At 19.7% G+C, this 25,664-nt stretch overlaps 5 protein-coding genes across 5 annotated transcripts; 2 read left to right on the top strand and 3 right to left on the bottom strand.

The window, feature by feature from the left end:
• Positions 1-146: 146 nt before the first annotated feature.
• On the bottom strand, positions 147-14,739 carry PBANKA_0722000 (phosphatidylinositol 4-kinase, putative; the record flags this gene model as incomplete). The annotated part of the gene is made up of 6 exons (XM_034564137.1): positions 147-279; positions 449-553; positions 742-865; positions 1,002-14,362; positions 14,499-14,620; positions 14,707-14,739. 6 exons carry the CDS (start codon positions 14,737-14,739, stop codon positions 147-149), a joined length of 13,878 nt encoding a protein of 4,625 aa, XP_034420964.1.
• Positions 14,740-16,631: 1,892 nt separating this feature from the next.
• PBANKA_0721900 (60S ribosomal protein L7ae/L30e, putative) lies at positions 16,632-17,336 on the top strand (the record flags this gene model as incomplete). The annotated part of the gene is made up of 1 exon (XM_034564136.1): positions 16,632-17,336. The coding sequence occupies one exon, from the start codon at positions 16,632-16,634 to the stop codon at positions 17,334-17,336; it is 705 nt and encodes a 234-aa protein (XP_034420963.1).
• A 1,136-nt stretch (positions 17,337-18,472) lies between these two features.
• On the bottom strand, positions 18,473-19,252 carry PBANKA_0721800 (apical merozoite protein, putative; the record flags this gene model as incomplete). The annotated part of the gene is made up of 1 exon (XM_034564135.1): positions 18,473-19,252. The coding sequence occupies one exon, from the start codon at positions 19,250-19,252 to the stop codon at positions 18,473-18,475; it is 780 nt and encodes a 259-aa protein (XP_034420962.1).
• Positions 19,253-21,086: 1,834 nt separating this feature from the next.
• PBANKA_0721700 (ran-specific GTPase-activating protein 1, putative) lies at positions 21,087-22,243 on the bottom strand (the record flags this gene model as incomplete). The annotated part of the gene is made up of 2 exons (XM_034564134.1): positions 21,087-21,818; positions 22,175-22,243. 2 exons carry the CDS (start codon positions 22,241-22,243, stop codon positions 21,087-21,089), a joined length of 801 nt encoding a protein of 266 aa, XP_034420961.1.
• Positions 22,244-23,963: 1,720 nt separating this feature from the next.
• PBANKA_0721600 (conserved Plasmodium protein, unknown function) lies at positions 23,964-25,508 on the top strand (the record flags this gene model as incomplete). Its single annotated transcript, XM_034564133.1, has 1 exon — positions 23,964-25,508. The coding sequence occupies one exon, from the start codon at positions 23,964-23,966 to the stop codon at positions 25,506-25,508; it is 1,545 nt and encodes a 514-aa protein (XP_034420960.1).
• Between the last annotated feature and the right edge of the window lie 156 nt (positions 25,509-25,664).

The raw sequence follows: 25,664 nt of genomic DNA, 5'->3' as shown, positions 1-25,664 counted from the left end.
TCGCTTTAAGTTTTTATTCTCATATATGATCTTTTCTATTCATTTTTCTTCCATTTTTATGCGAATAAACAAACTTAATATTAAATTGCTTGATCAAAAGCTTTAAATTTACACATTTCAGTAATTTATAGTACCAGTTTTCATAATTATTGTATTCCTTGCTGAATATTTTGAATATAATCATACATGATAGTAGTTATGTTGTTGTAAGCTTGATGAATTTTATTAATCATAAAAATACTTGCGTCATTGTCATTTTTGTCCAGATTCAATCGTTTTCTATATTAATACAAGGGGTAAATAAATAAAATAATAAACAACATACGAAGAGAAAAAACAATACATATATAAACTTAAGAAAAAAAATAGCGACACTTATTTTCACGTCTATTGCACAAATTAACGCCATAATATTTTATTATTCTATTCTGTAATTATTTTTCCTTACTTCAACTTTTCAATGGTATTATATTTAAAACAGTTAATTTCTGAATTCGATAAACTTTCTATGCACGAAATTATCCAATCACTTTTTTGTCTTAAAAGCAAGTACCTAAAAATAATATTAAAACGAAGTAAAATTTATATACATTTTTATTAAGGTTTTGTAAATTTTTATTTTCTTTACGATAAGCTTCTATATATGCAGTATTATAAATGTTAATAAACTAGGCATAGAAAATAAGAAATTCAGAGAAAAAACATAAAGAGTATATACACATTTTATTATTCAAAATCTACCCTTTCACAACTAGATGAATATATGTAAAAATAAAATATTGTTTTCTCTGATTATTGATGGTTAAAAGCGTAATCATTTCCTTGGTGAGCTTAAATGGGGCAAGTTCAAAATTTATAGAAATACCTACAAAAATTTTTAATATAAAAATAAACATAGTATATAAGAAATTGAAATAACTGAATATATATTTTATCCACATATTTAATATATATACATTTTCACATATACATATATAAATAAAATATTTAAATGAAATTACCTGGATATATATTCAATATATAGCCAAAATCTATGTGTACAATATTTCCGTATTCATCAAATAACAAATTTCCATTATGTCTATCCTTTACTTGTAAAATAAAGGACATTAACGAATATGCAGCCAAAGATGATATAAAATTTTTCAAGGCATAAATATAAATATAAATATTTGAAAATTTTAAATGATAAAATTTTATTATATTTTGATATTTTCTTCCTATTTCATGTCGACTTTTTGTTTTGGGTAAAACTTCAATAACTGCACCGAAATTTTCAAATTTTTTTTTTTTTTTTTTTTTTTGTTTTATACTAGAAACATCAATTGTTTTAGAATTTGTGTTAATATAATTAGAAAATGTATAATTCATATTAACATAATTTTGTAAGTCTCTACTTGTGTAAAGTTTATCCTTATTCATACTCCTATCCCCTTTTTGTGCATCTGTACTTATATCCCTATTCTTATCTTTCATTTTTTTATTCTTCACCTTTTTCTTTTTAAATAAATGAAATGAAAACGAAAACTTTCGCTTATTTTCTGATTTTTCATTATTTGTACTTTTTTCTTCCTCTTTTACATTTTTAACAAAAATGTTTATATTATGGCTACCCATATTATTATGAGCCTTATTTAAATTGATATTGTAATATTTGTTTGTTATGATATTATATGGAAATAAATTATAAAAGAGTTTGCAATCACTAAAAATGTGTATAAATATATAAATTATTTGAACAACTAATTTATCTTGTCGAACATCATCGTTTACTTTATAAATATATGATACATCTTCATATATTTTATCAACCAACTGTTTTCTTTCGTCATTTTTTTCTTTGTTATTCATTTTATAAATAATATCATTTAATGAATTATTATTTTTAATATTTAAATCATATTCGTTATTCATTAATCGACTATTTCCACGTCCTTTATAAATATAGTTTCTTTGAGCAAAGTCAACATCAGATTTTTCTTTGTCACATAAATCGCTTTTTTCATTTATTTTATTAATAAAATAATCTATTTTTTTTAAATTATCACTTAAAATATTTTCTGATTTCTTCCCTAAATATAAATCACTATTATAATGTAAAATTTTATCATTCATCTGTTTGTTTTTGTAATCGGCATCAAACTTCCCAGGTGAAAACACATCTGGAATTTTCTTATAATCAATTTCATGACTACTCTTGAACATACCCGAATAATATTTAAAAGGGTTATTAAAATACATATATTTTTTCAAATTACATTTTATTGTTTTAAAAGATAAAAATAATGGTGATCTTGTTGCTGACATTAATACTTTTATATCGTCAGATAAATAAGACACTATATTATTGGATGTTAATAATTTTATTTTATCAATATCTATATTATTAAGCATATTTCTAATTTCCATTTTTACAAAATCTAATTGTATATTTTTATCCATTTTTGAAGCTTCTAAACTTAGACAAAAAATTTTGTTGTGAATACGACATGATTCTAGCAATATATCTCGATTTGTATTATCCAAATTTTCTAGGAATATTTTTTTAATAAGCGATATTTTTAATGATAAAACATTTTTCTTTTTTACATAATTATTATATTTAAAATATATAAAATTATTAATATTTATATTGTTAGTAACTATATTTTTATTATTTTTATACTCATTCGGTATGTCATTTTTTTCTTGTTTTCTCCAAGGCCATAATAGCAAAATATCTTTAAATATATTCCTTTTACGTTTTTCAAATAAATCTTTATTAAATATCAAACACTTTTCAATATTATCATTACATATACTTAATAGATTGTTATCATTCCCATCAATTGGAATTATACAACTTTCTCTTTTATTTTTAAAATTTTCATAATATGATAAATGCCCTAAAAATTCATCATTCATATATGTGTGCATGTTCAGAAAAAATGTGTATAAAAACCGGAACGATTGAAAAGAAAAAAATACAATAAAAAATAATATTCTGTTTCCTAAATCCACTTTTAAATATTCAAATAATTGCAAATATATTACATTTGTGATTGTATTTTTTTTATATGAATATAATAAAGCATTAACTGCTACACTTTTAATAAAAAGACTATACTGCGGATGACTATACAAAATTTTCATAACATCATTAAGGCTTAATTCATTACAATATAAAAATAATATATTTGATACGGGAACATATAATATTTTATTTGCTCCTAATAAAAAAATATTATATTTATTTAAAGTTAACATATCATTTATGTTTGTACTCACAATATAGTGATTAATTATATTTAATAAGTCGTTATATCTGTACATACATAAAAATTCGGATATATTATGTATATTATGATTTATAAAATTTATTATTTTGGTTATAAATATATTAAACAACTGCCTATTGTTATGCATATGATATTTTAAATATTTTATCAACATAAATAATGAATATTTATTTATCCTATCATTTATATCTTTAGTATTCATATTAAATAAATCATTGTAAAATGATAAATTTAAATAGTTATATATGTATTCAATCTTTTTACATATTTTGTAAAATATCGATATATTATGTTTATAAGAAATCGAATATAACAATTTTATCAAACTGTTTCCCACTTTTGTCTTATAGCATAATATTTCTATATTTCTTTTATAGAATACGTTAAAATTTGAATATAATGATGTATACTTAAATATGTTCTGAATATAATTATTTATTTTTTTTTCATTATTATTACTATAAAATGTAATTAATAAATTTTTTATTCTTTCAATATTCTCTTCCTTATCCCCAATATTTATTTTTAGCAATTTATTAAGAATATTATTTTTAATATTTCTTGGTTTATATTTAACAAATAAGTTATTAATTCTCATATTGTCACTTATATTACTTTGGTTGATATATTTTTTCTTTTTCTTTTTATTATTCTTATTTTTATTAAAAAACAATTTCCGAATGTTCCATTTCCCTTTCACATTAGCATTGTACATATTTTCATAATCGTGAATTGATTTTTTTTTTTTCTTCTTTCTATTTTTCTTTTTCAATTTTTTATTCTTATTTTTTCTTTTTTCATTTTCCTTTTCCATTTTTATATTTTTATTTCCTTTAACCTTTTTCTTCTCTTTTTCTTTTTTTACCATATTTTTAACAGCCATTTCTATTCGATTAGTTTTCTTTGTAACTATCTCAGTCTTTTTTTTATTACCCATCTTAATACCTTCATTTTCAATATCAAAATAATCATAATTTTCATTCGTCTCTTCGCATATATTTTGTCCACTATTATTCAATTTACTATTTATCGGTGTATTATCGTTTATTGATTTTTTTTCCAAATTATTTTTAGCATTACTATCGTCTCTACCTAATAATAAATATTTTTTTTTTTTTTTTTTGGATGTTTTTTTTTGGCTAGTATATATGTTATTAAGGAAATTTTTTTTTTCCATATTATATGTGTAACTACTAGTATTGTTTTTTTGTGGATCCATTAATAACCCATATGTAATACTACACTCTTTATTATTTATATTTCTTTCCCCTTGATATACTACTTCTTTTGTCTTCTTATTGTATTGTATTGGTATATCATCCATATCATGCTCATAATTTTTAAGGTTTTTTTTTTCTTTCTTTTTATTTACCTTTTCATTATAAATGGATAATAACTTTTTGTTTTCATCTTGTTTTTTTTTCCTAAAATAATTACTTAATTTTTTTCTTTTTTTATTTGGTTTATCAGTTTTCTCTAAAATCGAATTATAATTATTTTTTCTATTTGAATAAATATTCTTAAAGTTTTTATCAAATTTTTCACTACATTCAGATTCAGTTAATTTATTCGAAGATGTATAAGATCTGCTAGTTTTTACCCAAAAGGGGACACTATGATTATCTGAAATATCATCATTCGAATTTAAATTTGCTTTATTTATAGATTTATTGCTAGATGCATTCGTTACTTTAGTGCCATTTTTTAGTATTTTAATTTTACTTTTTTTATAACTATTTTTTTTTTTCACTTTATTTTCCATACATGTATATTTTATATTATTAAATATACACATATCCGTAAATAATTTACATTTATATAAATTCATATAAATATTTTCAGTCATATATAAAATACTTAAAATGGTAAAATCAACATTCCCAAAAAATTTCGTATTAATTATTATCTGATTATTATTGTTGTTATAGCTAGCTAAATTTTCCATTTTAGTTTTTTTGTTTTTCTTCTTTTTATTTTTAAATATATTAAATGGAATTATAGGATGTTTTTTCTTTATGCGTTTACACTTTAATTTCATTTCGAATATATAAATAAGGCAATTATATATCAAATTGCAAACATATACATATTTATTTATACACGTACAACGTAGTTCTTCCTCTAGCATATAATCATATAATCTCTTTTTGTTAATCTTTTTATAATTTAACATATTTTTATATGCTTTTAATAAAACTAAATCATTTTTTCTATCATTATTTGAAAAAGTTGTAGATGAATCTTCATGCTTTTTATTTTTGTCACACATACTATTCACACTATTATCTTTATTATGACAATTTTTATTATTATTTGGATATTCTTCCAATTTTATTTTGCTATTTTTATTTGAAACTGAATTTGTATGAAATATTCCATCATTATATAAACTTTTATTGATATTTTTATGCATTATATATGATGAATCTTTTTCATTTTCATGATGCCTCATTAAATTATTAAATTTATTTTTTAAATACGATGCAATATTATTTCCTTTTGTTTGTGAAATGATGTTTTCCTCTTTTTCAATATTGGATATATTTTGTTTATTAGAATGGTTATATTCTTTACTATTACATTTTATGATGTTTTTTATATCATTCTCGTATTCAATATTACCACATATATAACTATTTTTTAATTTATCATTCTTTTCATATTTCATATCATCACTATCATTGATATTTATCATTTTGTCTATTACATTTTCTTTTGTGTTATCAACACACATACCATAATATTCGTCATTCCCCTTATTATTCAATTTATTTTTCACATTTTTCTTATATACAGTGTTTTCATATTTTTTTTTTTTTTTTTTCTCTATACTACTTCCATAATAATTATTTATATTATTATTCACTATCCTTTTTGTTTTCTTAAAAATATTTTTTTCTTTATTTCCATTTATTTCATGAAATTTACCAAGCTCTATAGGATTAGCATTTTGATCATAACATCCAACTGAATATTTATTTAGGCAATTTACACAATATATATCATTTAATATATGATTAAAATTGTGGAAAAAAAAAAATAAATACATAAAACATTTTTGTAAAAGCAATTTGTTAAAATAAAAAATATCTGAAATGCATAAATTTATTATATCTTTATTTATTTTTAAATTAAGTAGCCCTTCTTTTTTTTCTGGATTTTTATTTGTCAAAAAAAAATATATATTATAAAATAAAAAATATTTATGTGCGGTACTATTATATAAGAAATAATTATATTTATATTTTGAATATAATTGGACAAAATAATTAGAAGAATGAAAAAAGTTAGAAGCAAAATTAAATATTCTTATCAAAATTAAAAACGTCAATGATATAAAATAATAGTCTATTTTTAACACCTTTGAATTATATAAATAAATATTATTCAAACCTTCAAGATTTATATTATTATATATATCTTTAATTCTTACATTCTCATATAAATATAAATTTAAAAATTGTATACTACATGTTGTATCGTTAAAGAAATCTAAAAAATAATACAAATTCTTAATACTTCTGCTATATAAATTATTTATATATATTTTTATCCCTTTTTTCAGTATATCTTTTAATTCGAAAAAGCAATCTTTATATATATAATCATCATAATCACTTACACAGTTATCATATTCAATCTCGTGTTTATTTCCATCACTTTTTATTCCATTATAATTTTTTTCAATTTTATCATAACGTGGTGAATCCTTTTTTACATCTTCTTCACTATAATAAATATTTGAATGCAAATTATTATAATTGTTTATATTATCTCGATTATTTTCAAAAGGAACATAATTTTGATCCTCTGCATTCCCAACTTTTATAATACTTGATGCATTACTATGTCTATGCTCCTTATTTCTGTCTTCTACTTCTTTAATAGACTCAAAAAACTTATCAGGTTTCTTCTTATAATTGTAAAAATATAAATTTCTACTCTTGTAGTAATTTACATGATAATATGTTTTTAAATTTTTTATTTTATTAGAAAAATTTGACAAATAATACATATAATGATTTTTAAAAATTAACTTTATCTGATTTGTTAGACCAAATGAATCATAATTAATACATAAAAATGTATTGCAAAAATTACTAAAAAATTCAAAGGCTACTATTAAATAGTTGCATAAATACGGAATGTTTAAAAAATAAATGTTTACTATTTTTTTCATTAAATAATAATTATAATAATCTAATTTTTCTAATTTGGTCTTTATAATACCCCTCTTATTTAAACTTATATTTTTATATATCAATATCATATAATTAACCATTACATATAACAACAGCATATTGTTAATATGTTTTATGTATTTATCTAACACATTTTTGCTTGTTAATTTAGAATTCTTTAAATTATATTTTATCAAACTCTCTTCCTCTTTTAAGAAATACATTATATACCATTTTATCATTACGATATCACTATCAATATAATTTTTATTGTCTTTGTTAAGAAATAAAGAATTATTTTTTTTACATTTTTTTTTGTTCTTATTTTTATATAATTTATTTTTTTCATTTTTCTCTATTACTTTGTTTTCACCTCTATCGTTGTTGTAGTTTTTATTGATTATATTAATTCCATTTATATTTTCAGGATATTGTAACACTTTTTTTATACTGTAATTATTATCTATTTCGCTCATAAAGCTAGACATATCTTCTATTTCATTGAATTTACTATTGTTTTCTTCTGAACTTATATAATAACATTTGTGATAATAATCTAGATTCCTATTATATTTATTACTCGAATTGTTTTTATTACCATCTATTTCTTTGTTACTATTTGAATCTTTATCATTATATATAGCATCATTATATGTGTCTATCAATATATTCGAAATTAATATTGATTTGACAGAAAACATTGCCATCATTTTCACAATTTTATAAAAATAAACAAAATAATAATTAAAAAATGCATATTTATAATTATATACACACAACATACTTGATAATGTATTCAAAACATATATATATTTATTTTTTATATTTATTTTACACACGTCTATTTTTTTTTTACACGTATTATTTAATATATTGTAAAAATTTATATTATATATATTTTTATACCTATTATTTTTCTTTTTAAATATAATATAATAAAAATATGTAAAATAAAATTTGAAGTTCTTCTTTATAATTTTTGATATAATATATATATAATAATTGTTTAACATATTCATGTTTAAATTAGTAATATTAGTAGCTAAAAATATACACATAACATAGTTTATTACGTTTATATATTCTTTAAAATATTTTTTATTATGTAAAACTGGTTTACCTATTTTTATATCATATACATTATATATATATGTTTTACTTCCTCTTACTTTTTTTATTATTTTTAAATAACGTATATCATTATCATTATTTTCCTTATTACCAAGTTCATCAAATTCTTTATTTCCTCCTAAAAAAATAGCGTTATTTTTTTTATTTTTTTTCGATATTATTGCTCTCCTTTTTTCATTTTTGACAATTTCACCTTTTTCATACCTTCTATCTATAAATATAATATTTTTCCTCCTTATTCCTTTTTCTTCGTATTTAATATTCTCACGATCATAATATGATCGTGTTATAAAATTACTAATTTTTTTGTCATATTTATATTTTTTAATATATTTTAAAGAACTATTATTATTTGCATTATTTCTCTTCATATATTTTTTCCCATTTTTTAATACATATTTAGACTCATTTACCCACTCTTTATCATTTTTTTCATCTTTCACATTACAATTAAAAAAAAATTCATTCGTTGTTTTAATTCTTAGATGGTTCTTTCTACGCTTAACCCCCATAATGCCATCCGATCCACTCCTTTTAACATATATATCATATATATATGTTTTATTGTTCATAGATTTAGGAGAATAACTTTTTTTGAAGAATAAGCCTTTCACATGTTTATTTTTATCTTCAATATTATTAATACACATATAATTTGCTTCTTTTAAATGCATATCGCTATCTTTTTCATATTTACTAGCTTTTTCACATTTATTAGTTTCTCTATTGTGCCTAAATGATGGTTCTACTTTAAGACCATCGCTAGTTATTTTTTGTTTTCGAGACACACTTGAAATTTGAGACTTTTTGTTTTTTCTTGAAAAAGAACGTTCATCTTGATTTCTACTGCTATTTATTGCACTGTAATTGAAATTATTGCTCTCATATTTCTTTGTATATTTCTTTACACACAAAATATAAAATTCGTAAAAAAAGTAAGAATATAAATATAAAAAAAATTTACAACAATTTAACATTTTTAAAAATAATAAATAATTAATAGTAATGTATAAATTAACTTTATATATAATTTTAATCAAATTCGCTTTCTTCCGTTTTACTAAATTTTTAAATTGTTTATTTTCTTGTATCAAAATTTTTGAAAAAGCATAATCAAGACTACTTTTTTCTAAATTTTTTAAAAAACATACAAGAAATCTACAATCATATATCACATTTATCTTTGATTTAAATATATAATCAAATATATAATAAATATAATTTCTTATAAACTTATTATAACTCATAATATTCATTAATATAAACATTGTTGTAAAAATATAATTATAATCATAAAATTTGTTCATATCATATAGGAATACAAATATTCTATAATTGACTAACTGTTTAATATTTTTATGTATATATTTATTTCGAAATATATATTTATCTAATAATAAATATAAACTAAATAATATGTTCTCCTTTTTTCTTATACTTTCAATATAATATATTATTAGTACATAAAGCTTATCAAAATCATCATTTGTTAAGTTAATTTCTTTACTTTCTGAATTATTCTTATTTTTCATTTTTTCATTCTTCTCCTCTTTTATTATTTTTAATATTTCTATTTTACATATATTATTAATATTATATATATTCATATATTTGATGCATAAAACTGGAGTTATTTCTATAAGCTTGCTTTTTATCGCCTCAATCATATTTTTATTTGATATATCCTTTTTATATACTTCTAAATAAAACATTGTAAAATATATTTTATAAAAATATAATGATAGTAAACTTATGTATTTGCTATAACTTATTCGATCCTTATATAGGTAATGAAAAATGTTACTAAAAATATATATTTTTATATTGTCTATTATATTAAGAAGTGTTTTCAATATTATTTTATGTTCCCCTTTACAAAAAATTAAATATTTATCATCTTTCTTCTCTCTATCATCATTTTCTTCGCTCTCAATTCTTAAATTGTTATGTTTACAATTTTTCATATTTTTTAATACACTCTTTTTTATATAGCTGTATTCCCTAGTAATACGATTCACAAGTATTTGATTTAATGATATTTTTTTAAAACTATCATTCAGCTCATAGAATAATATACCACTTCTTTCCTTATTATTTACATTTTCTTTCTTATCTTCATATTTTACGTTAATTCCTTTTTTTTTCTTTTTTTGCTTATTTATTTGAGATAATAATGATCTATTTTTCATTCCATATATTTTTTCTGATAAATCATGCTCTTTTTTATCCTCGAATAAATTATCAAAATTTTCATTAGTAATATTATTAGCATTTCTACAATTATTATCCCCTTGATTTGAATCACTCGCATCTGTAATATTCACATCGAGATGCATTTTTATTTCTTTTCTTAGCCTATTTAATTCATTATGTTTTTCTAAAAACCCAAAAGATATATCGCTACTTACGTTATTAGTTATCATAAACAAATCTAAATATGGCAATGGTTTTTTTTCCAAATAAGATGTTAGAAATAATAATGTTGCACATGTGTATTTATATATATTTATGTGTGTAATCATTTTTTTAAAATATTTTAATATTAATAATAAAAATTTTTGAAGACAATTTTTTGATTTATAATTATATATACAATAATTATAATTTAAAAAAAGAAAAGAAAGTAAATAATTTTCACTATATTTTTTTCTAGTCCTATAAAAATCATTATAGTTCCATTCCTCTTTTAAAAATAAGTCACTAAGTATAGGCTTATTTATGCTTTCGCCATTTATTTTGATATTATCTTCAAACGATTTTGATAAAAAATTATAATTTGAATCATAAAAAATGTCATTACGAATTATTTTCATTTTCTCCTTTATTTTATCTTTGATATTCAAATTTATATTAAATATTGCATTTCTATGTGTTTGCTTTTTTTTTAGTAAAAAATAATCATTAATGTTGTCATTTAAATTTTGTATATATTTAATGTTAAATAAAAAATTAAAATAATAATTTTCATTATCAAAATAGCTACTTTTATAATTAAGCATATTATTTAAAATATCATATCTTGAAAAATTCATTTTTTTTTTTATACCTTTAATATAAAAACTTTTATGATTTAATAATACCTCATTGTTGTGTTTATTCAAATTAACCTGTCTATTATCAAATGAATAAGTATTCCATAATACATTATTATTTGAACTTTTGGAATTATTTTTTTTTTCCAAAAATATTTTCTTAATACAATTACTCAAATTGCAATGAAATATATATTTACAATTAAATATATTATTGCAATAATATTGTAATTTATTTATATATATTCCTAAATAATTTTGGCAATTATTTTGTACTTCTGAATAATAATAACTATTCTTTTTATTTTTCATAATTTTTGATAATATATTATTTGCCAAAAAAGAAAAATACAACTTTGTATAATATTCATCTTTCAAATTTCTATCCCCACAAGTCCTATCCCCGTTCTGTATAGTAAGTGAAGAATGTATTTTATCAACTTTGTTATCTTTATTCTTTGACGCATTAATATTATTGGAAAAACTAACATTTTTTAATTTTTTGCTTGTACGAATGTCTTTGTTGCGTTTTATTTTTATTCCATTTTCATAAAATTCACCGTTTCGATATTCATTTTTATTTTCTTCATCTTTTTGTTCTTCATTATTTTCTATGTATACACAATCTATACAGTTTTCACCAAACTTTTCCATTTTTATTTTGTTATTTTTATTATATTCATTCTCTAAACTCAAACTGGCAATATCACTTATAGCTTTATGTCTATTATGTTTTATAAACTGTAACATATTATAATTTACCTTTTTTTCTGAAAGTGAAATAAAGGATCTTACATAATTATTTATATATAAATGGAAATCCATTTTCATGTTTACACAAATATTTAAACCTGATATATTTATCATATCAAAATAATTATTCGAAAGTATATTCATAGTTTTTCTGTATAATATATAATCCTTAAATTTTTCTAGCGTCATATCTTTATATTTTTCGTTAAAATATATATTTTTCTTATTTATATTAACAAGCATTTTGTTTTTTTTAAAAATTCTCAGCATTTTATTTTCAATAAATAAATTTAACTTTTCATTATTTTTGTATAAACATTTTAAAACTGGAAAATAATAAATACTATTACTCATAAATATTAAATCCACAATAAGTAATGTCACATTATTAACACGAATACAATTATCAGACATTGTTATGTGTAATATATTTCTAATAAAATAAAATTCATTTTTCGAAAAATTTTTGTTGCAATTCTTAGCTTGGACATCATTTTCATTACTCTTCATTTCTTTATTTATATACTTAAAAAAAAATTCCACAAATTTGTTGTCTGAACTCAACAACAAAATAAATAACATGTACATTTCATACAAATAAAATATAACATTTTTTATCATGTTGCTATACACAGGATACTTATTATGATTATCTTTATTTTTTATATTACCAATTTTATTTATGTTAATTATATAAAAATATATATTCAAATAATATTCAAACAAATTTAAAAATCTATAATACATACACACATTTTTATCAATTACTTTTATATCTTGTAAAGTATCATATATTTCTTTTATAGTTAAATTACTAACATTATTTATTAAACAATGTATATATAAATTCAAATATAATCTCCCATTTTTTAATAACAATGTTTCAGATAATTTTAATATTTTTAATAATATTATATTTTTTACTACTTCATTATTTATATTTAAAAATATTCTGTTCCCTATTTTATCCTCATCCTTTTCTTTAACATTTTTAATATCTTTATTTATCATGCTAATATTATTATTGTCTATTTTTTTTTTTATTTTACTAAAATTTACATTCTCTTCATCTTCTAGTATTTTATTGTGTTTTTCTTTATATTCTCCAGACACATTTTGAGATGTTTTCTTAATTTCATCAACTATAACATTTTTATTTTTTTTTAATTCAAAATCTGTAAATTTATTATCATTGATTGAAAATATAAAGGTGTTACTAAAAAAATGGATATCTATTGTATTTTTTATTATAGATAATAAAGTAAAATTATTATATATTTTTTTTTTATTAAATAATATATATTTTTCCACACCCTTTAATATTTTTAGCTTTTCTATATAGGAATATAAAAATGATATTAAATTTTTATAATAATTTATGAGTTTATCATAACAATTAGCTTCCTTATTTTTATTTACAAGTATTATATACTTCCATAAAAATATCTCTATTACTTTATAAGCATAATCATAAAAACATATGAACAACCGTTCACTATCTTTATTCTTCTTTATATTACGAAAATTATTAATAATTAATAAAATATACTTAGAAATTATGTAAAATTTATCCTCGGAAATTGTCTCATATAATTTTAAATTATATATACTCATAAGAAATTGTAATAACAAATTAGTGTAACATAAATATAATATTCTCTTGTATCTATATTTTTCATTTATTTTCATATATTTTTGTAATATAATAAATGTTAACACATGTATGTAATATATATGTAATCTCAAAATAGGGCTCTTTTTACATTTACTATTTAGTGATATAAAATAAGATATATGCAAAATTATATAACTGAAATTCTGAATCAGTATGCTTAATGAAGTACTAAGTTCTAACTCTAATTCCTTTTCATTATAATAACATTTATTTTTTTTTATTAAAATTTTTTTTTTTTTATAAGTTTGTATTAAATAATCCTCAAAAATTTTAAGTAAATTTAGGTAAGTCTGTAATATCTGATCATTTAGCCTATAAAATGAGACAAAATAAAAAAGTATAAACATAATGAACAAGTAAAATATATATATATATATTAAATACAAATATTCCAATTTATTTCGTAAACTTTTCATAAATAAATTCGTTTAATTGCTTTATTTTTTACACTAGATGTCTTTCCTCGAAAACGTTACACAAATAATACAAAATAGCGATTTTTTCTTTGCTTTCATTTTTTTCACAATTTACATATTTAAATATATTGAGTATATTATTTTCTTTCAAAACCTAAAAACAAAAATATAAAAATTGAAAATAAGCACATTAATTATAATTATTCTTATTTTCTAATAGTTTTGCAAGTAAAAAAATACCTTATAATTTCTCTCTATTTCATATTTTCCCATTTTGAAACAGCTTGATATATTTCCTTTTTATAAAAAAATAAACAAACAACATAAAACCTTCTTCGTTTTACATAAAATCAAACAACACCAAAAATATAATATATAGAATAAATATAATAATTTTAAAAACAGACAAAATAAATTTACACTATTTTAACAATCATAAAAATAAAATTATATTAAATTTTGCAAAATAGTCATACACAAAATTGCAACATTTATAAACATATCGTTACTACACACAAGTCTCATAAATGTGCAGATTTTATACCAAAAAATAAAAGAAATAAGTAATATTAGCATATAAATTAAGCTAATTATATTTTCAATTCGATATAACTAACTAAATAAATATATGAATATAAGTATGACAAAATTTTCATATATTTATAAATTCGTATTGATTGCTAAAAAAATATAAAATAATATTCAAAACAAATAAAAATAGTAAAATAACCCAAAAAACGGAAAAATATAACTTTTTATTGATAATTAATCATCATTTCAAAATTTTGTTAGCTAAATTAACTTAAAAAAAAAATTATTTTTTAAACATATATAAATTATAATAATCATATTTATAATTAATATAATTTACATTGTATTTTTATTCATTGTTATAGTTTATTATTTCTCTACATTCAATTTATTGCATTTTACTGATTTTTTTTTACCCCCTTTTCATTATTCGGTTTCTTCCAATGTATTATATAACTACAACTATTATTTGCACACATTTAGACAATCACAATTCATTTATTATATCACAACATTCAAATCTTGGTAATTCATTATTATTTATATAGGAAATAACAAGAAATATGAGCTCACAATCCACATATTTTTTATAGTATCTTTATTTTTTATTATTTAATTTCTCATGATTTTTTCTTCCGAGTTTTATGGTATTTATTATCTTAAACTATTTTAAGTTATATCATTTTAATTCACATCCTTTGAAAATTATCATTTATTGTCTTCATAATTAGCACATCCACATATAAACGTTAAGCAATATATATATGATATTTATCACGAATATAAGCGTCAAAAATTGTTTCAAATACTAAATATGTATATATGTATGTATGTATGAATGCATGTATATAATATACAAAATGTTTTACATTAAAAGAAAGTTACAAATTTATTATTTTTGTAGATAATAAAATAATTAAAAAGAGCTGGAATCAATCATTTATGAATTGACTTCTTTTTAATTAAGTTAATAATTATTTTACTTATTCTTTTCTTCTTTGTCCATTTAAATATTCATATATTTAATACACATACTAAACATATGCATATAAATGTACTTAAATATGCATAATACGTACATGTATACATAAAAATATGAAAAAATATAAAATAAGTTTCATTATGCTTATTATTTTACTTTTTACATATTTTAATGAATTTTATTTTGTCCTTTAAACATTCATTATATATATATATTATTATTTTTTTTTTTATACATAATTGTAAAAAAATATCGACATTTTTTTACATTTTAAAGCACGATAATTCCCAGTTATCACATACTATATAACTGATATATATAAAATATATTTATGTATTTTTTTCATCGGCATATATTATTTATATCTTATTAATAGAACATTATTCAATATTCCATATAAATTTGTGATATTATATTATTTCATTATTTATTATTTTTAATGATGATTATTATATTTTGTAAAAAAAAGTAAAAATTGAAGAAACAACAAAAGGAAATAAAATATACGATAATTATTCGTGAACATATATTTGCGAAATATTTTATTTTTTTGTTAAATAACATCACGTAATTACTCCCTCAACATATATGAAATTAAAAGTTTATCTCATTTATTTCTAAATATTTAATTAAAGCCAAAGATAAATATAAAATGGAGATAAATTCTGTTAAAGACGACTCATCTGAATTAAAAAGGGAAAAAGAAAAAGAAAAGGGAGAAGAACAAGAACAAACCGAAAACGAACAAGAAAATGATAATAATAGTGTTATTAGTACCAACAAAAATAAAGAAAAAAAGGGTTATGATAAAGCAATTGAAGAAATAAAAAAAGAAAACAGTAATTCATACATATCAAAAATTAGCGAACCATTATTAAAAAAAAAATATTATAAATATCTTTTAAAAATTATAGATTATACATATCATGCTAAAATTAATGCAACACATATAATAAAAACTAATGAACAACTTGATGATAAAAAAAAAAAAATATTAAAAACGAAATTTTTAATAATAGGATTGAGTCAAGTAATTAAAGCTATAAGAAGAGGTATCAAAGGAATACTCATTTTAGCTATTGATGTATTCCCCATTGATATTATTTGCCATATGCCAATATTTTGTGAAGAAAATAATATTCCATATACTTTTTTTACAACTAAAAATAAATTAGCTCATTTATGTAAGTTAAAAAGATCTATTACTTGTTTATTTATTTGCAAGCCAAATAATAATCTTACAGAGTTCGAAAACACATTAAGTAAATACAACAGCAAACACAAAATTAGTAACTATAATAAAGCTTATGATAAATTACAAATAGCTATCAAAAAAAATCATCCCTTTTTCCAGTAAACTATACTAATACATTTATGTATAATACAATTAAATAAAATGACCAATATATATATCAAAAAAATATATTTTTTTAGATCTCAATGAATAACAGTAAAATAATAAAAGGGTTTTTTTAATATAATTTTTGTGTATTGATTATATTCATTTATTTTTTATATTTTAAATTTATTAGCAGTTAATTGGTTACTCATATATATATTTTAATTACCAATTTCGCTACTTTTTTGTAATTCCACTTCCCATATTTCATGCTCGCAAACTGGGGAAAACATAATTAAATATATGTGCTTGTAACGAATTGGTAATTGATTAGATACCCAAATATATAAATATGTCTAAGAATGTATAGACTATATATAAAATTAAATAAATTTCGAAAGAGGATGCGTTTTACACTCACTATATTTTTTCTACATGATCGTGCATTACATCCATATTTGTTATAATTCATAAATTATTTTTAATAACATTGTTATTATTTATTATTATTTTTTTAATTACCAACTTAACATACATAAATATATATCTCTTTTTTATATAATTTTTTTTATTTTTATAAAACTATTTTAATAATATTTTAAAACATGAAATATTACAAAACACTTAAAAAATAAAACATTATGTACTGGAAACACATCAATTAAATGCCGCTCCATTTTTGAAACGGCAAAATAAATATTGTCTTATTCGCATACATACATTTATCCATATATATTGCCAAAAAAAGTAGCTATGAAGAGGCATTCTAATTTTAAAAAATATAAAAATACAAATTTAAAACAACAATAATATATGTATTTATATAAACAAATAATATAATCAAATATATCCACATTTTTTTATTTCTTGTAATTAAACTTATGCCGAAAATAAATCCTCACAATTCATAATATTTATAAGGAAACTAGTAAAATGTTTATATATCTTTTATTCTTCAAAATTTCTTAAAATTCTTTCGTAATAATTGGAAACAAACAAGAATAATGCCATTTCCTTTTTTGTTTTTATTAATGCATAATCGCATATGTTTGTAAGTTCACATAATTTTACGAATATATATATTCCCAGATATACACTCCAAAAAAGTGAAATGATTTGCCTTTTACATTCTGCATATATTATTTCAAAATAAATTATAAAAAAAATAAAACTGTTGCTGAAAGCAAAATTAAATAACTAAAAAAGCTGAACATGCAAGTATATGACAAATTTGTATCAACTTTTTTTAAATTATCCTTTTTATTGTAAATTTCTAAATAATTTAAAATATTATAATCTTTTTCTATATTTTCTTGTAATTTTTCAGGCATTGATGGGAAAAAGTACAACAAATTTTCAGAAAATATTTCATTTTGTTCATTTTGAAGCTTTTTAATTTCATTAATATTTTCAATTTCTTCTAATAATGTTTTATTTAATGATATAATATTATTTAATAAATCATTTTTTATATTTTTTAATTTACTTGTCTTTTCTTCAATACTATGTACAGATTTTATCCATGAATGTATATCGTTTTGTAATTTTTTCGAATTTTCTTCTAAAATGCTCATATCTTCATAACTTTTTGTCATTTTTTCCATTTCTTTAATATTATTATATTTATTTTGTACATTATAAATATGATTAATATTTGTATTTATTTCCTCATTATTTGTCCTATTGTTTTTATTATAATTTAATTGATTTTCTATATAATTTTTCCCATTGTCTATTTTTTCATTTGCACTTTCCTTATTATTTTTTTCATCATAGATTATATTCGGATTCATATAATTTCCCTCATTTGGAATAAGAGCGTCCTGGCTGTTTTTTCTTTTTGAGCTTAATTTCAGTTTGTTACATTTGCTTATTAAATGTGTTGAAAATATATTTATTATTAAAATGGAAAAAAATAAAAAATTATAATTCATTATACAAAGTGAATATAATGATAAAATATGTGGAAAAACAAAAACAGATTAAGTCTATGCAAAGATAAAAGATTAAATCTGCGCAAAAATAAAAGATTAAATACTAATTTTTGTTATTAGAAAATTAAACACCTGCGCACATGTACATATATATTACTATCTATATACACAAGGTGTATACTTTCCTGTTATTTAAAAAAATGAAACATTTTTTTTTTTCGCTACACATAATTGTAGTAAAAACAAAATTTATAAAACATATATGAAAAATTTTATATTTATAAAATATTCCTTCATATTGAACAGGATACTAATTTTGTATTTATTTTTAAATTTTATTTTTATCAACTATACAAAAAAAAGAATACATTTTCTCTTTTCTACATGATAGTATATTCCTATTAATTTACATACACTCTTTAAAGAATTATTTGATAATATTTTTTCTATTTTTTAATAATTTAGTTTAATTAATATTGAAAAAAAAATGAACGAAATTACAATATACCATTACATTTCTATGGCTACCACAAAAAAAATATATATAATAAAATACACACAAAGTTACATAGTGATTATACACCAAGGTTAAGACATATCATTATTTATCTTTTACTTTGTTATTTTGTTTATTTCATTATATATATTATTATCATTTATACATTAATATTATATATATATTTATTATTTTTTTTTTCTTTAATTTGCACTTTTATGCAGGTACAAATACCAATCTTTGAAATACTTCATATTTGATAAACGAAAAAAAAAAAATTTTCTATTAAGTAAATAGTGAGGTAAGAAAAAAAATATTTTTATATTTTATTCTATTCATAAAAAGAAAAAAAAATACAAGTCACATTATTCAAACTTTTTATCAAAAAAAATTACTAAAGACATATAAAATATATACTACCTTTAGCAAAATTATAAATGATACTTATTATTTCCTTTGCAGCAATTAAATCATATTATATATACAACATAATTGAAATAAATAAACAACATTGGCCTACAAAAATTAATTATTGTTTTTAACTATAAACATATAAAATTGTTTTTAAATGTACAAACATTCTCCATTTAATAATAAAACTTTATAAATAGAGAGCTCAACGTATATATACTTAAGAAAATATAATTATAAACGTGTTTTTTTGAAATAGTACTAATAATTTTCGTTTTTTATTTATATATAAAGCTAACATATTTTCTTATTTTTTTAAATATAATAATAAACATTTATTGCTGTAAAGAAATATTTCTTTGTTTATTTCTTTGCTTGTTTATATATATATATATATTCATTCAATTTATTGTTTATAAATGCTGTATTTGACACTTCATGCAATTCTCCACTACAAAAAAAAATATATACATATATATTATATATATATACAGTATTAAACAAAAACTTAACAATATGGATACTTATAAGCACATATGTACACAATATATATTTACATATGCATTAAACATTACGGAGTAACTGCTTATAACAAAATGTTTTTTTTCATTCATACGTTTGTTCATACTATTATTATTGTTTGCACACATTTTTTTGTCGGGAATATAATAATTCATGTTATTTCTTTAATTTTTCAGTGCAAATTTAATTATTTATTTCAAAGCTTTATATCCATAAAATATAAATATAACTGTACATACACACGTTACAATGCGCCTACACCTTCCTACATATATATATAGTGGCGATGTATGTGCCAAGTTGCAGTGATATTTACATTTATATAACTTCTTAACAAATTAGTTTATATAAAATATGGAAAATATATATTTGACATATTGTTATTGTTATATTAATTGTTCTTCTTTAATCTTCTCTTTTAATATTTTCCTCTTTATCCTTTTCTTCCTTATCTTCTTCCTTATCTTCTTTCTTATCTTCTTCCTTATCTTCTTTCTTATTTTCTTCCTTATCTTCTTTTTTATCTTCTTCCTTATCTTCTTTTTTTTCTTTCTCCTCTTTCTCTTCCTTTTTCTCCTTATCAGGCTTATCCTCTTTTTCTTCTTTTTCTTCTTTTTCTTCCTTTTCTTCCTTTTTCTCTTTTTCGTCATTTTCTTCCTTTTTCTCTTTTTCTTCTTTTTCTTCTTTTTCTTTTTCCTTTTCTTCCACTTTCTCAGTTTTCAACTCGCATTTGTCGTCAAGTAACTTGAGGTTAATTTTACCAGCCTCATCAAATTTTTGCTTAAATAATTTTGCAGCCTCTGCTGTATTAAATTTTAAAGCGAATTGTTCGATTTTTGGCTCTTCAGCAAAATCTTTAACAGTCCATGCATATATTTTTTCACTTCCGGCATTTGGTACAAGTTTACAATATGATTTGTTAGGGTATATATAATGGTTTGCAACAACTTTTAAAGTTTTTTCTTGTCTTAACAAAAATCTGATTGTTCCATTTTTTTTATGTAATAATAATTTAGATTCTCCTAATCCTCTTTCTTTCCATTCCCCCTCTACCCATCTATACAATTTCGATCGTCCTGACCAAAATAAACTTTCATCTTCTTCTCCTGTTTTTATTTCAACTTCTTTCAATTCGATCTGAATAAAAAAATCAAAGTAACATAAATAATAATCTCAATAATATTATATATCACAAAACTACACTTACATAAACATACAAAAATGTATATATTGTAACTGAAATAACTATTTTATTTCAACATCATATATATTATTAAATATTATATATATAATATTCTTTGCCTGTATATACACATACTTGTATTATATGTGTGCATGTCCTTAAAAAATTATATACTATATTACACAAAATCGAACGTAAAAAGCATACACAGGAATAATAAGTTACACAATTATACTATATATACTTATTCACTTCATTTATTAACATCCCATATATATACCAAAAGTGTACATGCATATTTTTATTTTACTTTTGGAGTATTCCAGTTTCCTGTAGTTACTTCTTCTTCTGGGTTATAATCATTTTTTTCATCTTCCATTTTAAAGAAAATTGTTTAAATAATATATATATATTTAAATATATAATGAATATATTTTATTTTTTTAAAGAAATATAATTTTATTGATAGTATGTAGCAAACTGTGCTTCGTACACAACTTAAAATTTTTTTTTTCTCTCGTTTTTTGTGTTTTTTTTCCTCTATGGAAATATATAATATATATTATTTTAAGTATTATCCTATTTATTTTTTTAAACAAATATCTTTAAAATGTAATAAAAAAAAAATTAACTACAAAAATATAGAAACGAAAAGAAAATTTGTATTTATTTAGTACACAAATATTAAGTTTATTTTTAATATAAAATTTTATTTTGCTTTTTTTTTAATGATTGCTCGTTTTTTCATATCCTTTTTTTATATATATTTATTAAATAGCTTATTTTAACGGGTTACCACAATTATCCAACCCCTAGTGTTTATTTGTATATATTATAGTATGTGATATATATAAGTAAATACTACATACGTATCATTATTTAAATAATTTATATAAGTAACATACATACAAACTCTTTCCCTTTTTATTCATATATCTAAAAAGCCTTATTCAATGATGGAACTATAAAATTGTATAACGCTGCACCCATATGTGCCACGTATATATGTACATACGCAAAACTTATACAGGCATTTTTTGGGGAATCATAAATTTTTTCATATATATTTTAGCATGAAGCATCCCTCTCCCTACCCTCTAAATATAATGTAAATTTTTTTTTATTATAATGTAAAACCTAACAATTAAAAAGTTCAAATTATACCCAAACCAATCATAGTAAAAAGAGTAATTAATAATTCTTTCTCGTTTTTTATCTTATAAGTAAAATCATATTTATTTTTTAAATTAACCAAAAAAAAAAATATAATATATTATTATATCAAAACTATATTTTGTGTAGACTTTTGTAAGCTTCCACCAAAATTTTATAGAAATGTGCTACTGTTATAAGTTGAACAAATATATAAAAAAAATTATTTTCCAAAGATTTTTTTTTTTTTAATTTTAATATTATTCCCAATTTAGGAGAAATTATACAATATGTGTGTATTTTTATTTTTTTTATATGCTTAATGACAATATATTGTACATTTCCATTTTTTTCTTATATCTCAAACTTCATCAGCATATGTACATAAATATATTATATATAAATTGTGTATAAAGACGTATGTACTATTTAAGGTGAAAAATGAAACAGTAATATACATTTTTTTTTTGTTCTATTTGTTTTTTATTTAATTTTCTAAGCGTATTTACATAAACTCTTAAATGCGTATAAACTTATTAATACATATTTAGAGAGTTGTATCATAAAATATATTTAAAAAAAAAATTATATATATGTATACATCCACACAATTTAAAGGAATTTGTACAAATTAATCATGCAACTTATTACTAATTTTTTTTTTCAAGTTAAAAAAAAATCACATATTTTATCTCATTTTGTTAATTATTAAGTTTACATAAAATTTTCACCTTTTTTATGTTTGACACTTCATAAATATTTATTTTCCCTTTTCCAATTTTTTGTGATTTTCAGAATTTATAATACATTATTCTGCTTAATGCTCTATCTTTTTGTTATTCATTTTTTCTCTCCATTCCTAAAAAATTAAAAAAATATAAATTAATAGGAAAGGTGATGAGTTTAAAATTTATTTGGGTTGGAAACTTTATCATGACATTTTAACAATGAATAGTGAGCATAATAAAAATTGTAATGATAATAGTGAACGATCAAGATTGGTACAAAATGAGTTTAATAACAATTTCCTTATAAATTCCAATTCAAGGGTAGACAACAATAATAGTAATATTTATTATACAAATCAAAATGGTAAATATGATAATGAAAGTATTTTTGGATCAAATATTAGAAATGTCCAAAATGATAATTTAAAAACATTTAATTTAAATGATATAAACAAAGAGTCAAGTAATAATAGTCGAAATAAAAATTCAAACTTTACCTTATATAATTCGAATAAAAATATCCCTTCTCATTTACTCAATTTTTCTGATGATATTATAACTGATAATATCAATGAAAGTGAAAATAAAAATGAAAATAAAAATAATACTATAATTAATAATTTAAACAATCCAATAACTATTCTAGACACACAAAATAATCCTTCTTTTTTGTTTAATGACATCCAGAATAATTCAAATTTTTATAAAATTGAAGATTTCGAAAAAGAACACAATTTTTTTTCTGAAAAACAAAATAACACTCAAACAAATATAATGGGCAAAATGAATATAATAAATTTAAGCGCACAAACAAGTGAAAATAATTTTGATGAAAATAATGAAAACACACCCTTTGGGTTTTTTCCTTTATTTAAAAAGTTAAATAATATAAGAACTAAATTGTTACATTTTTATGATATAGATAACGACATAATTATATATCGATGTATGTGTGCATTATTTCCATATTGTGATGTAGATAAAAAATCTTATTTTATTAATAATTTTGATGATATTGAACAAGGCAATATCGACTCAAAAATACAAAACACATGTCCAACCATAAAATATGCCACAGATATAAATAATTATACATCAAATGGTTCAGATAATGAAAATTATGATGAAAATGAAAATATTAGAAATGTAACATGTATTAATGATGATGCTGTTGATTATTACGATAACAAATTGAACATTATAAAAAATCCAGACTTATATGGATTTATATGGTTAAATATATTTATTTCTTTTATATATTTTTTTATTTTCAATTTAAATAATACTATATTTAATACCACAACAAATATTAACAATGATTATATAAATAGATACATTTATCAAAATAAACTAAATGTTCTATATAACACATTATTTTCTATTTACTTGTTTAATGTACTACTTCCTGTTTTTATATTACTAGTTAATTATTTTATTACAAAAAAAAAATTCGCTATTAAATTATTATCCTTAATTTCTTTAGCTAGTTATAATAATATTATTTTATTACCTTTGATTCTTATTTATAAATTTACAATTATAGATACAACTATCCCTATTATACAATATATATGCTCATTTACACGTTTATTACTTTTTATTTTTTATGTTGCTACATCATTAATGTATATATATAAATTTACTATCAAAATATATCGTAACAATTTTTCAAATGAAATTATTTATTTTAATTATTTCATTTTTACTATTTCCTATATCTCTTTATATTTTATGCTTAAATCTTATGTATTTAATTATTTATAATGTGTGTGCAAGAATATTTATGTTTCCGTATATACATATTCACTATTAATGATTTTTTTTTCATTTCTCTTAACCTTATTCTATGTATTTATTTACATGCTTATTTTTTAACAACTATATCTAGATATACATTTATGTAACTTACAATTGCTTAGT

Source organism: Plasmodium berghei (assembly GCF_900002375.2).
Source record: "Plasmodium berghei ANKA genome assembly, chromosome: 7".
NCBI classification, from domain to species: domain Eukaryota; phylum Apicomplexa; class Aconoidasida; order Haemosporida; family Plasmodiidae; genus Plasmodium; species Plasmodium berghei.
Note: the sequence above shows the minus strand (reverse complement) of the source record. Positions and strands in the feature narration are given on the sequence as shown.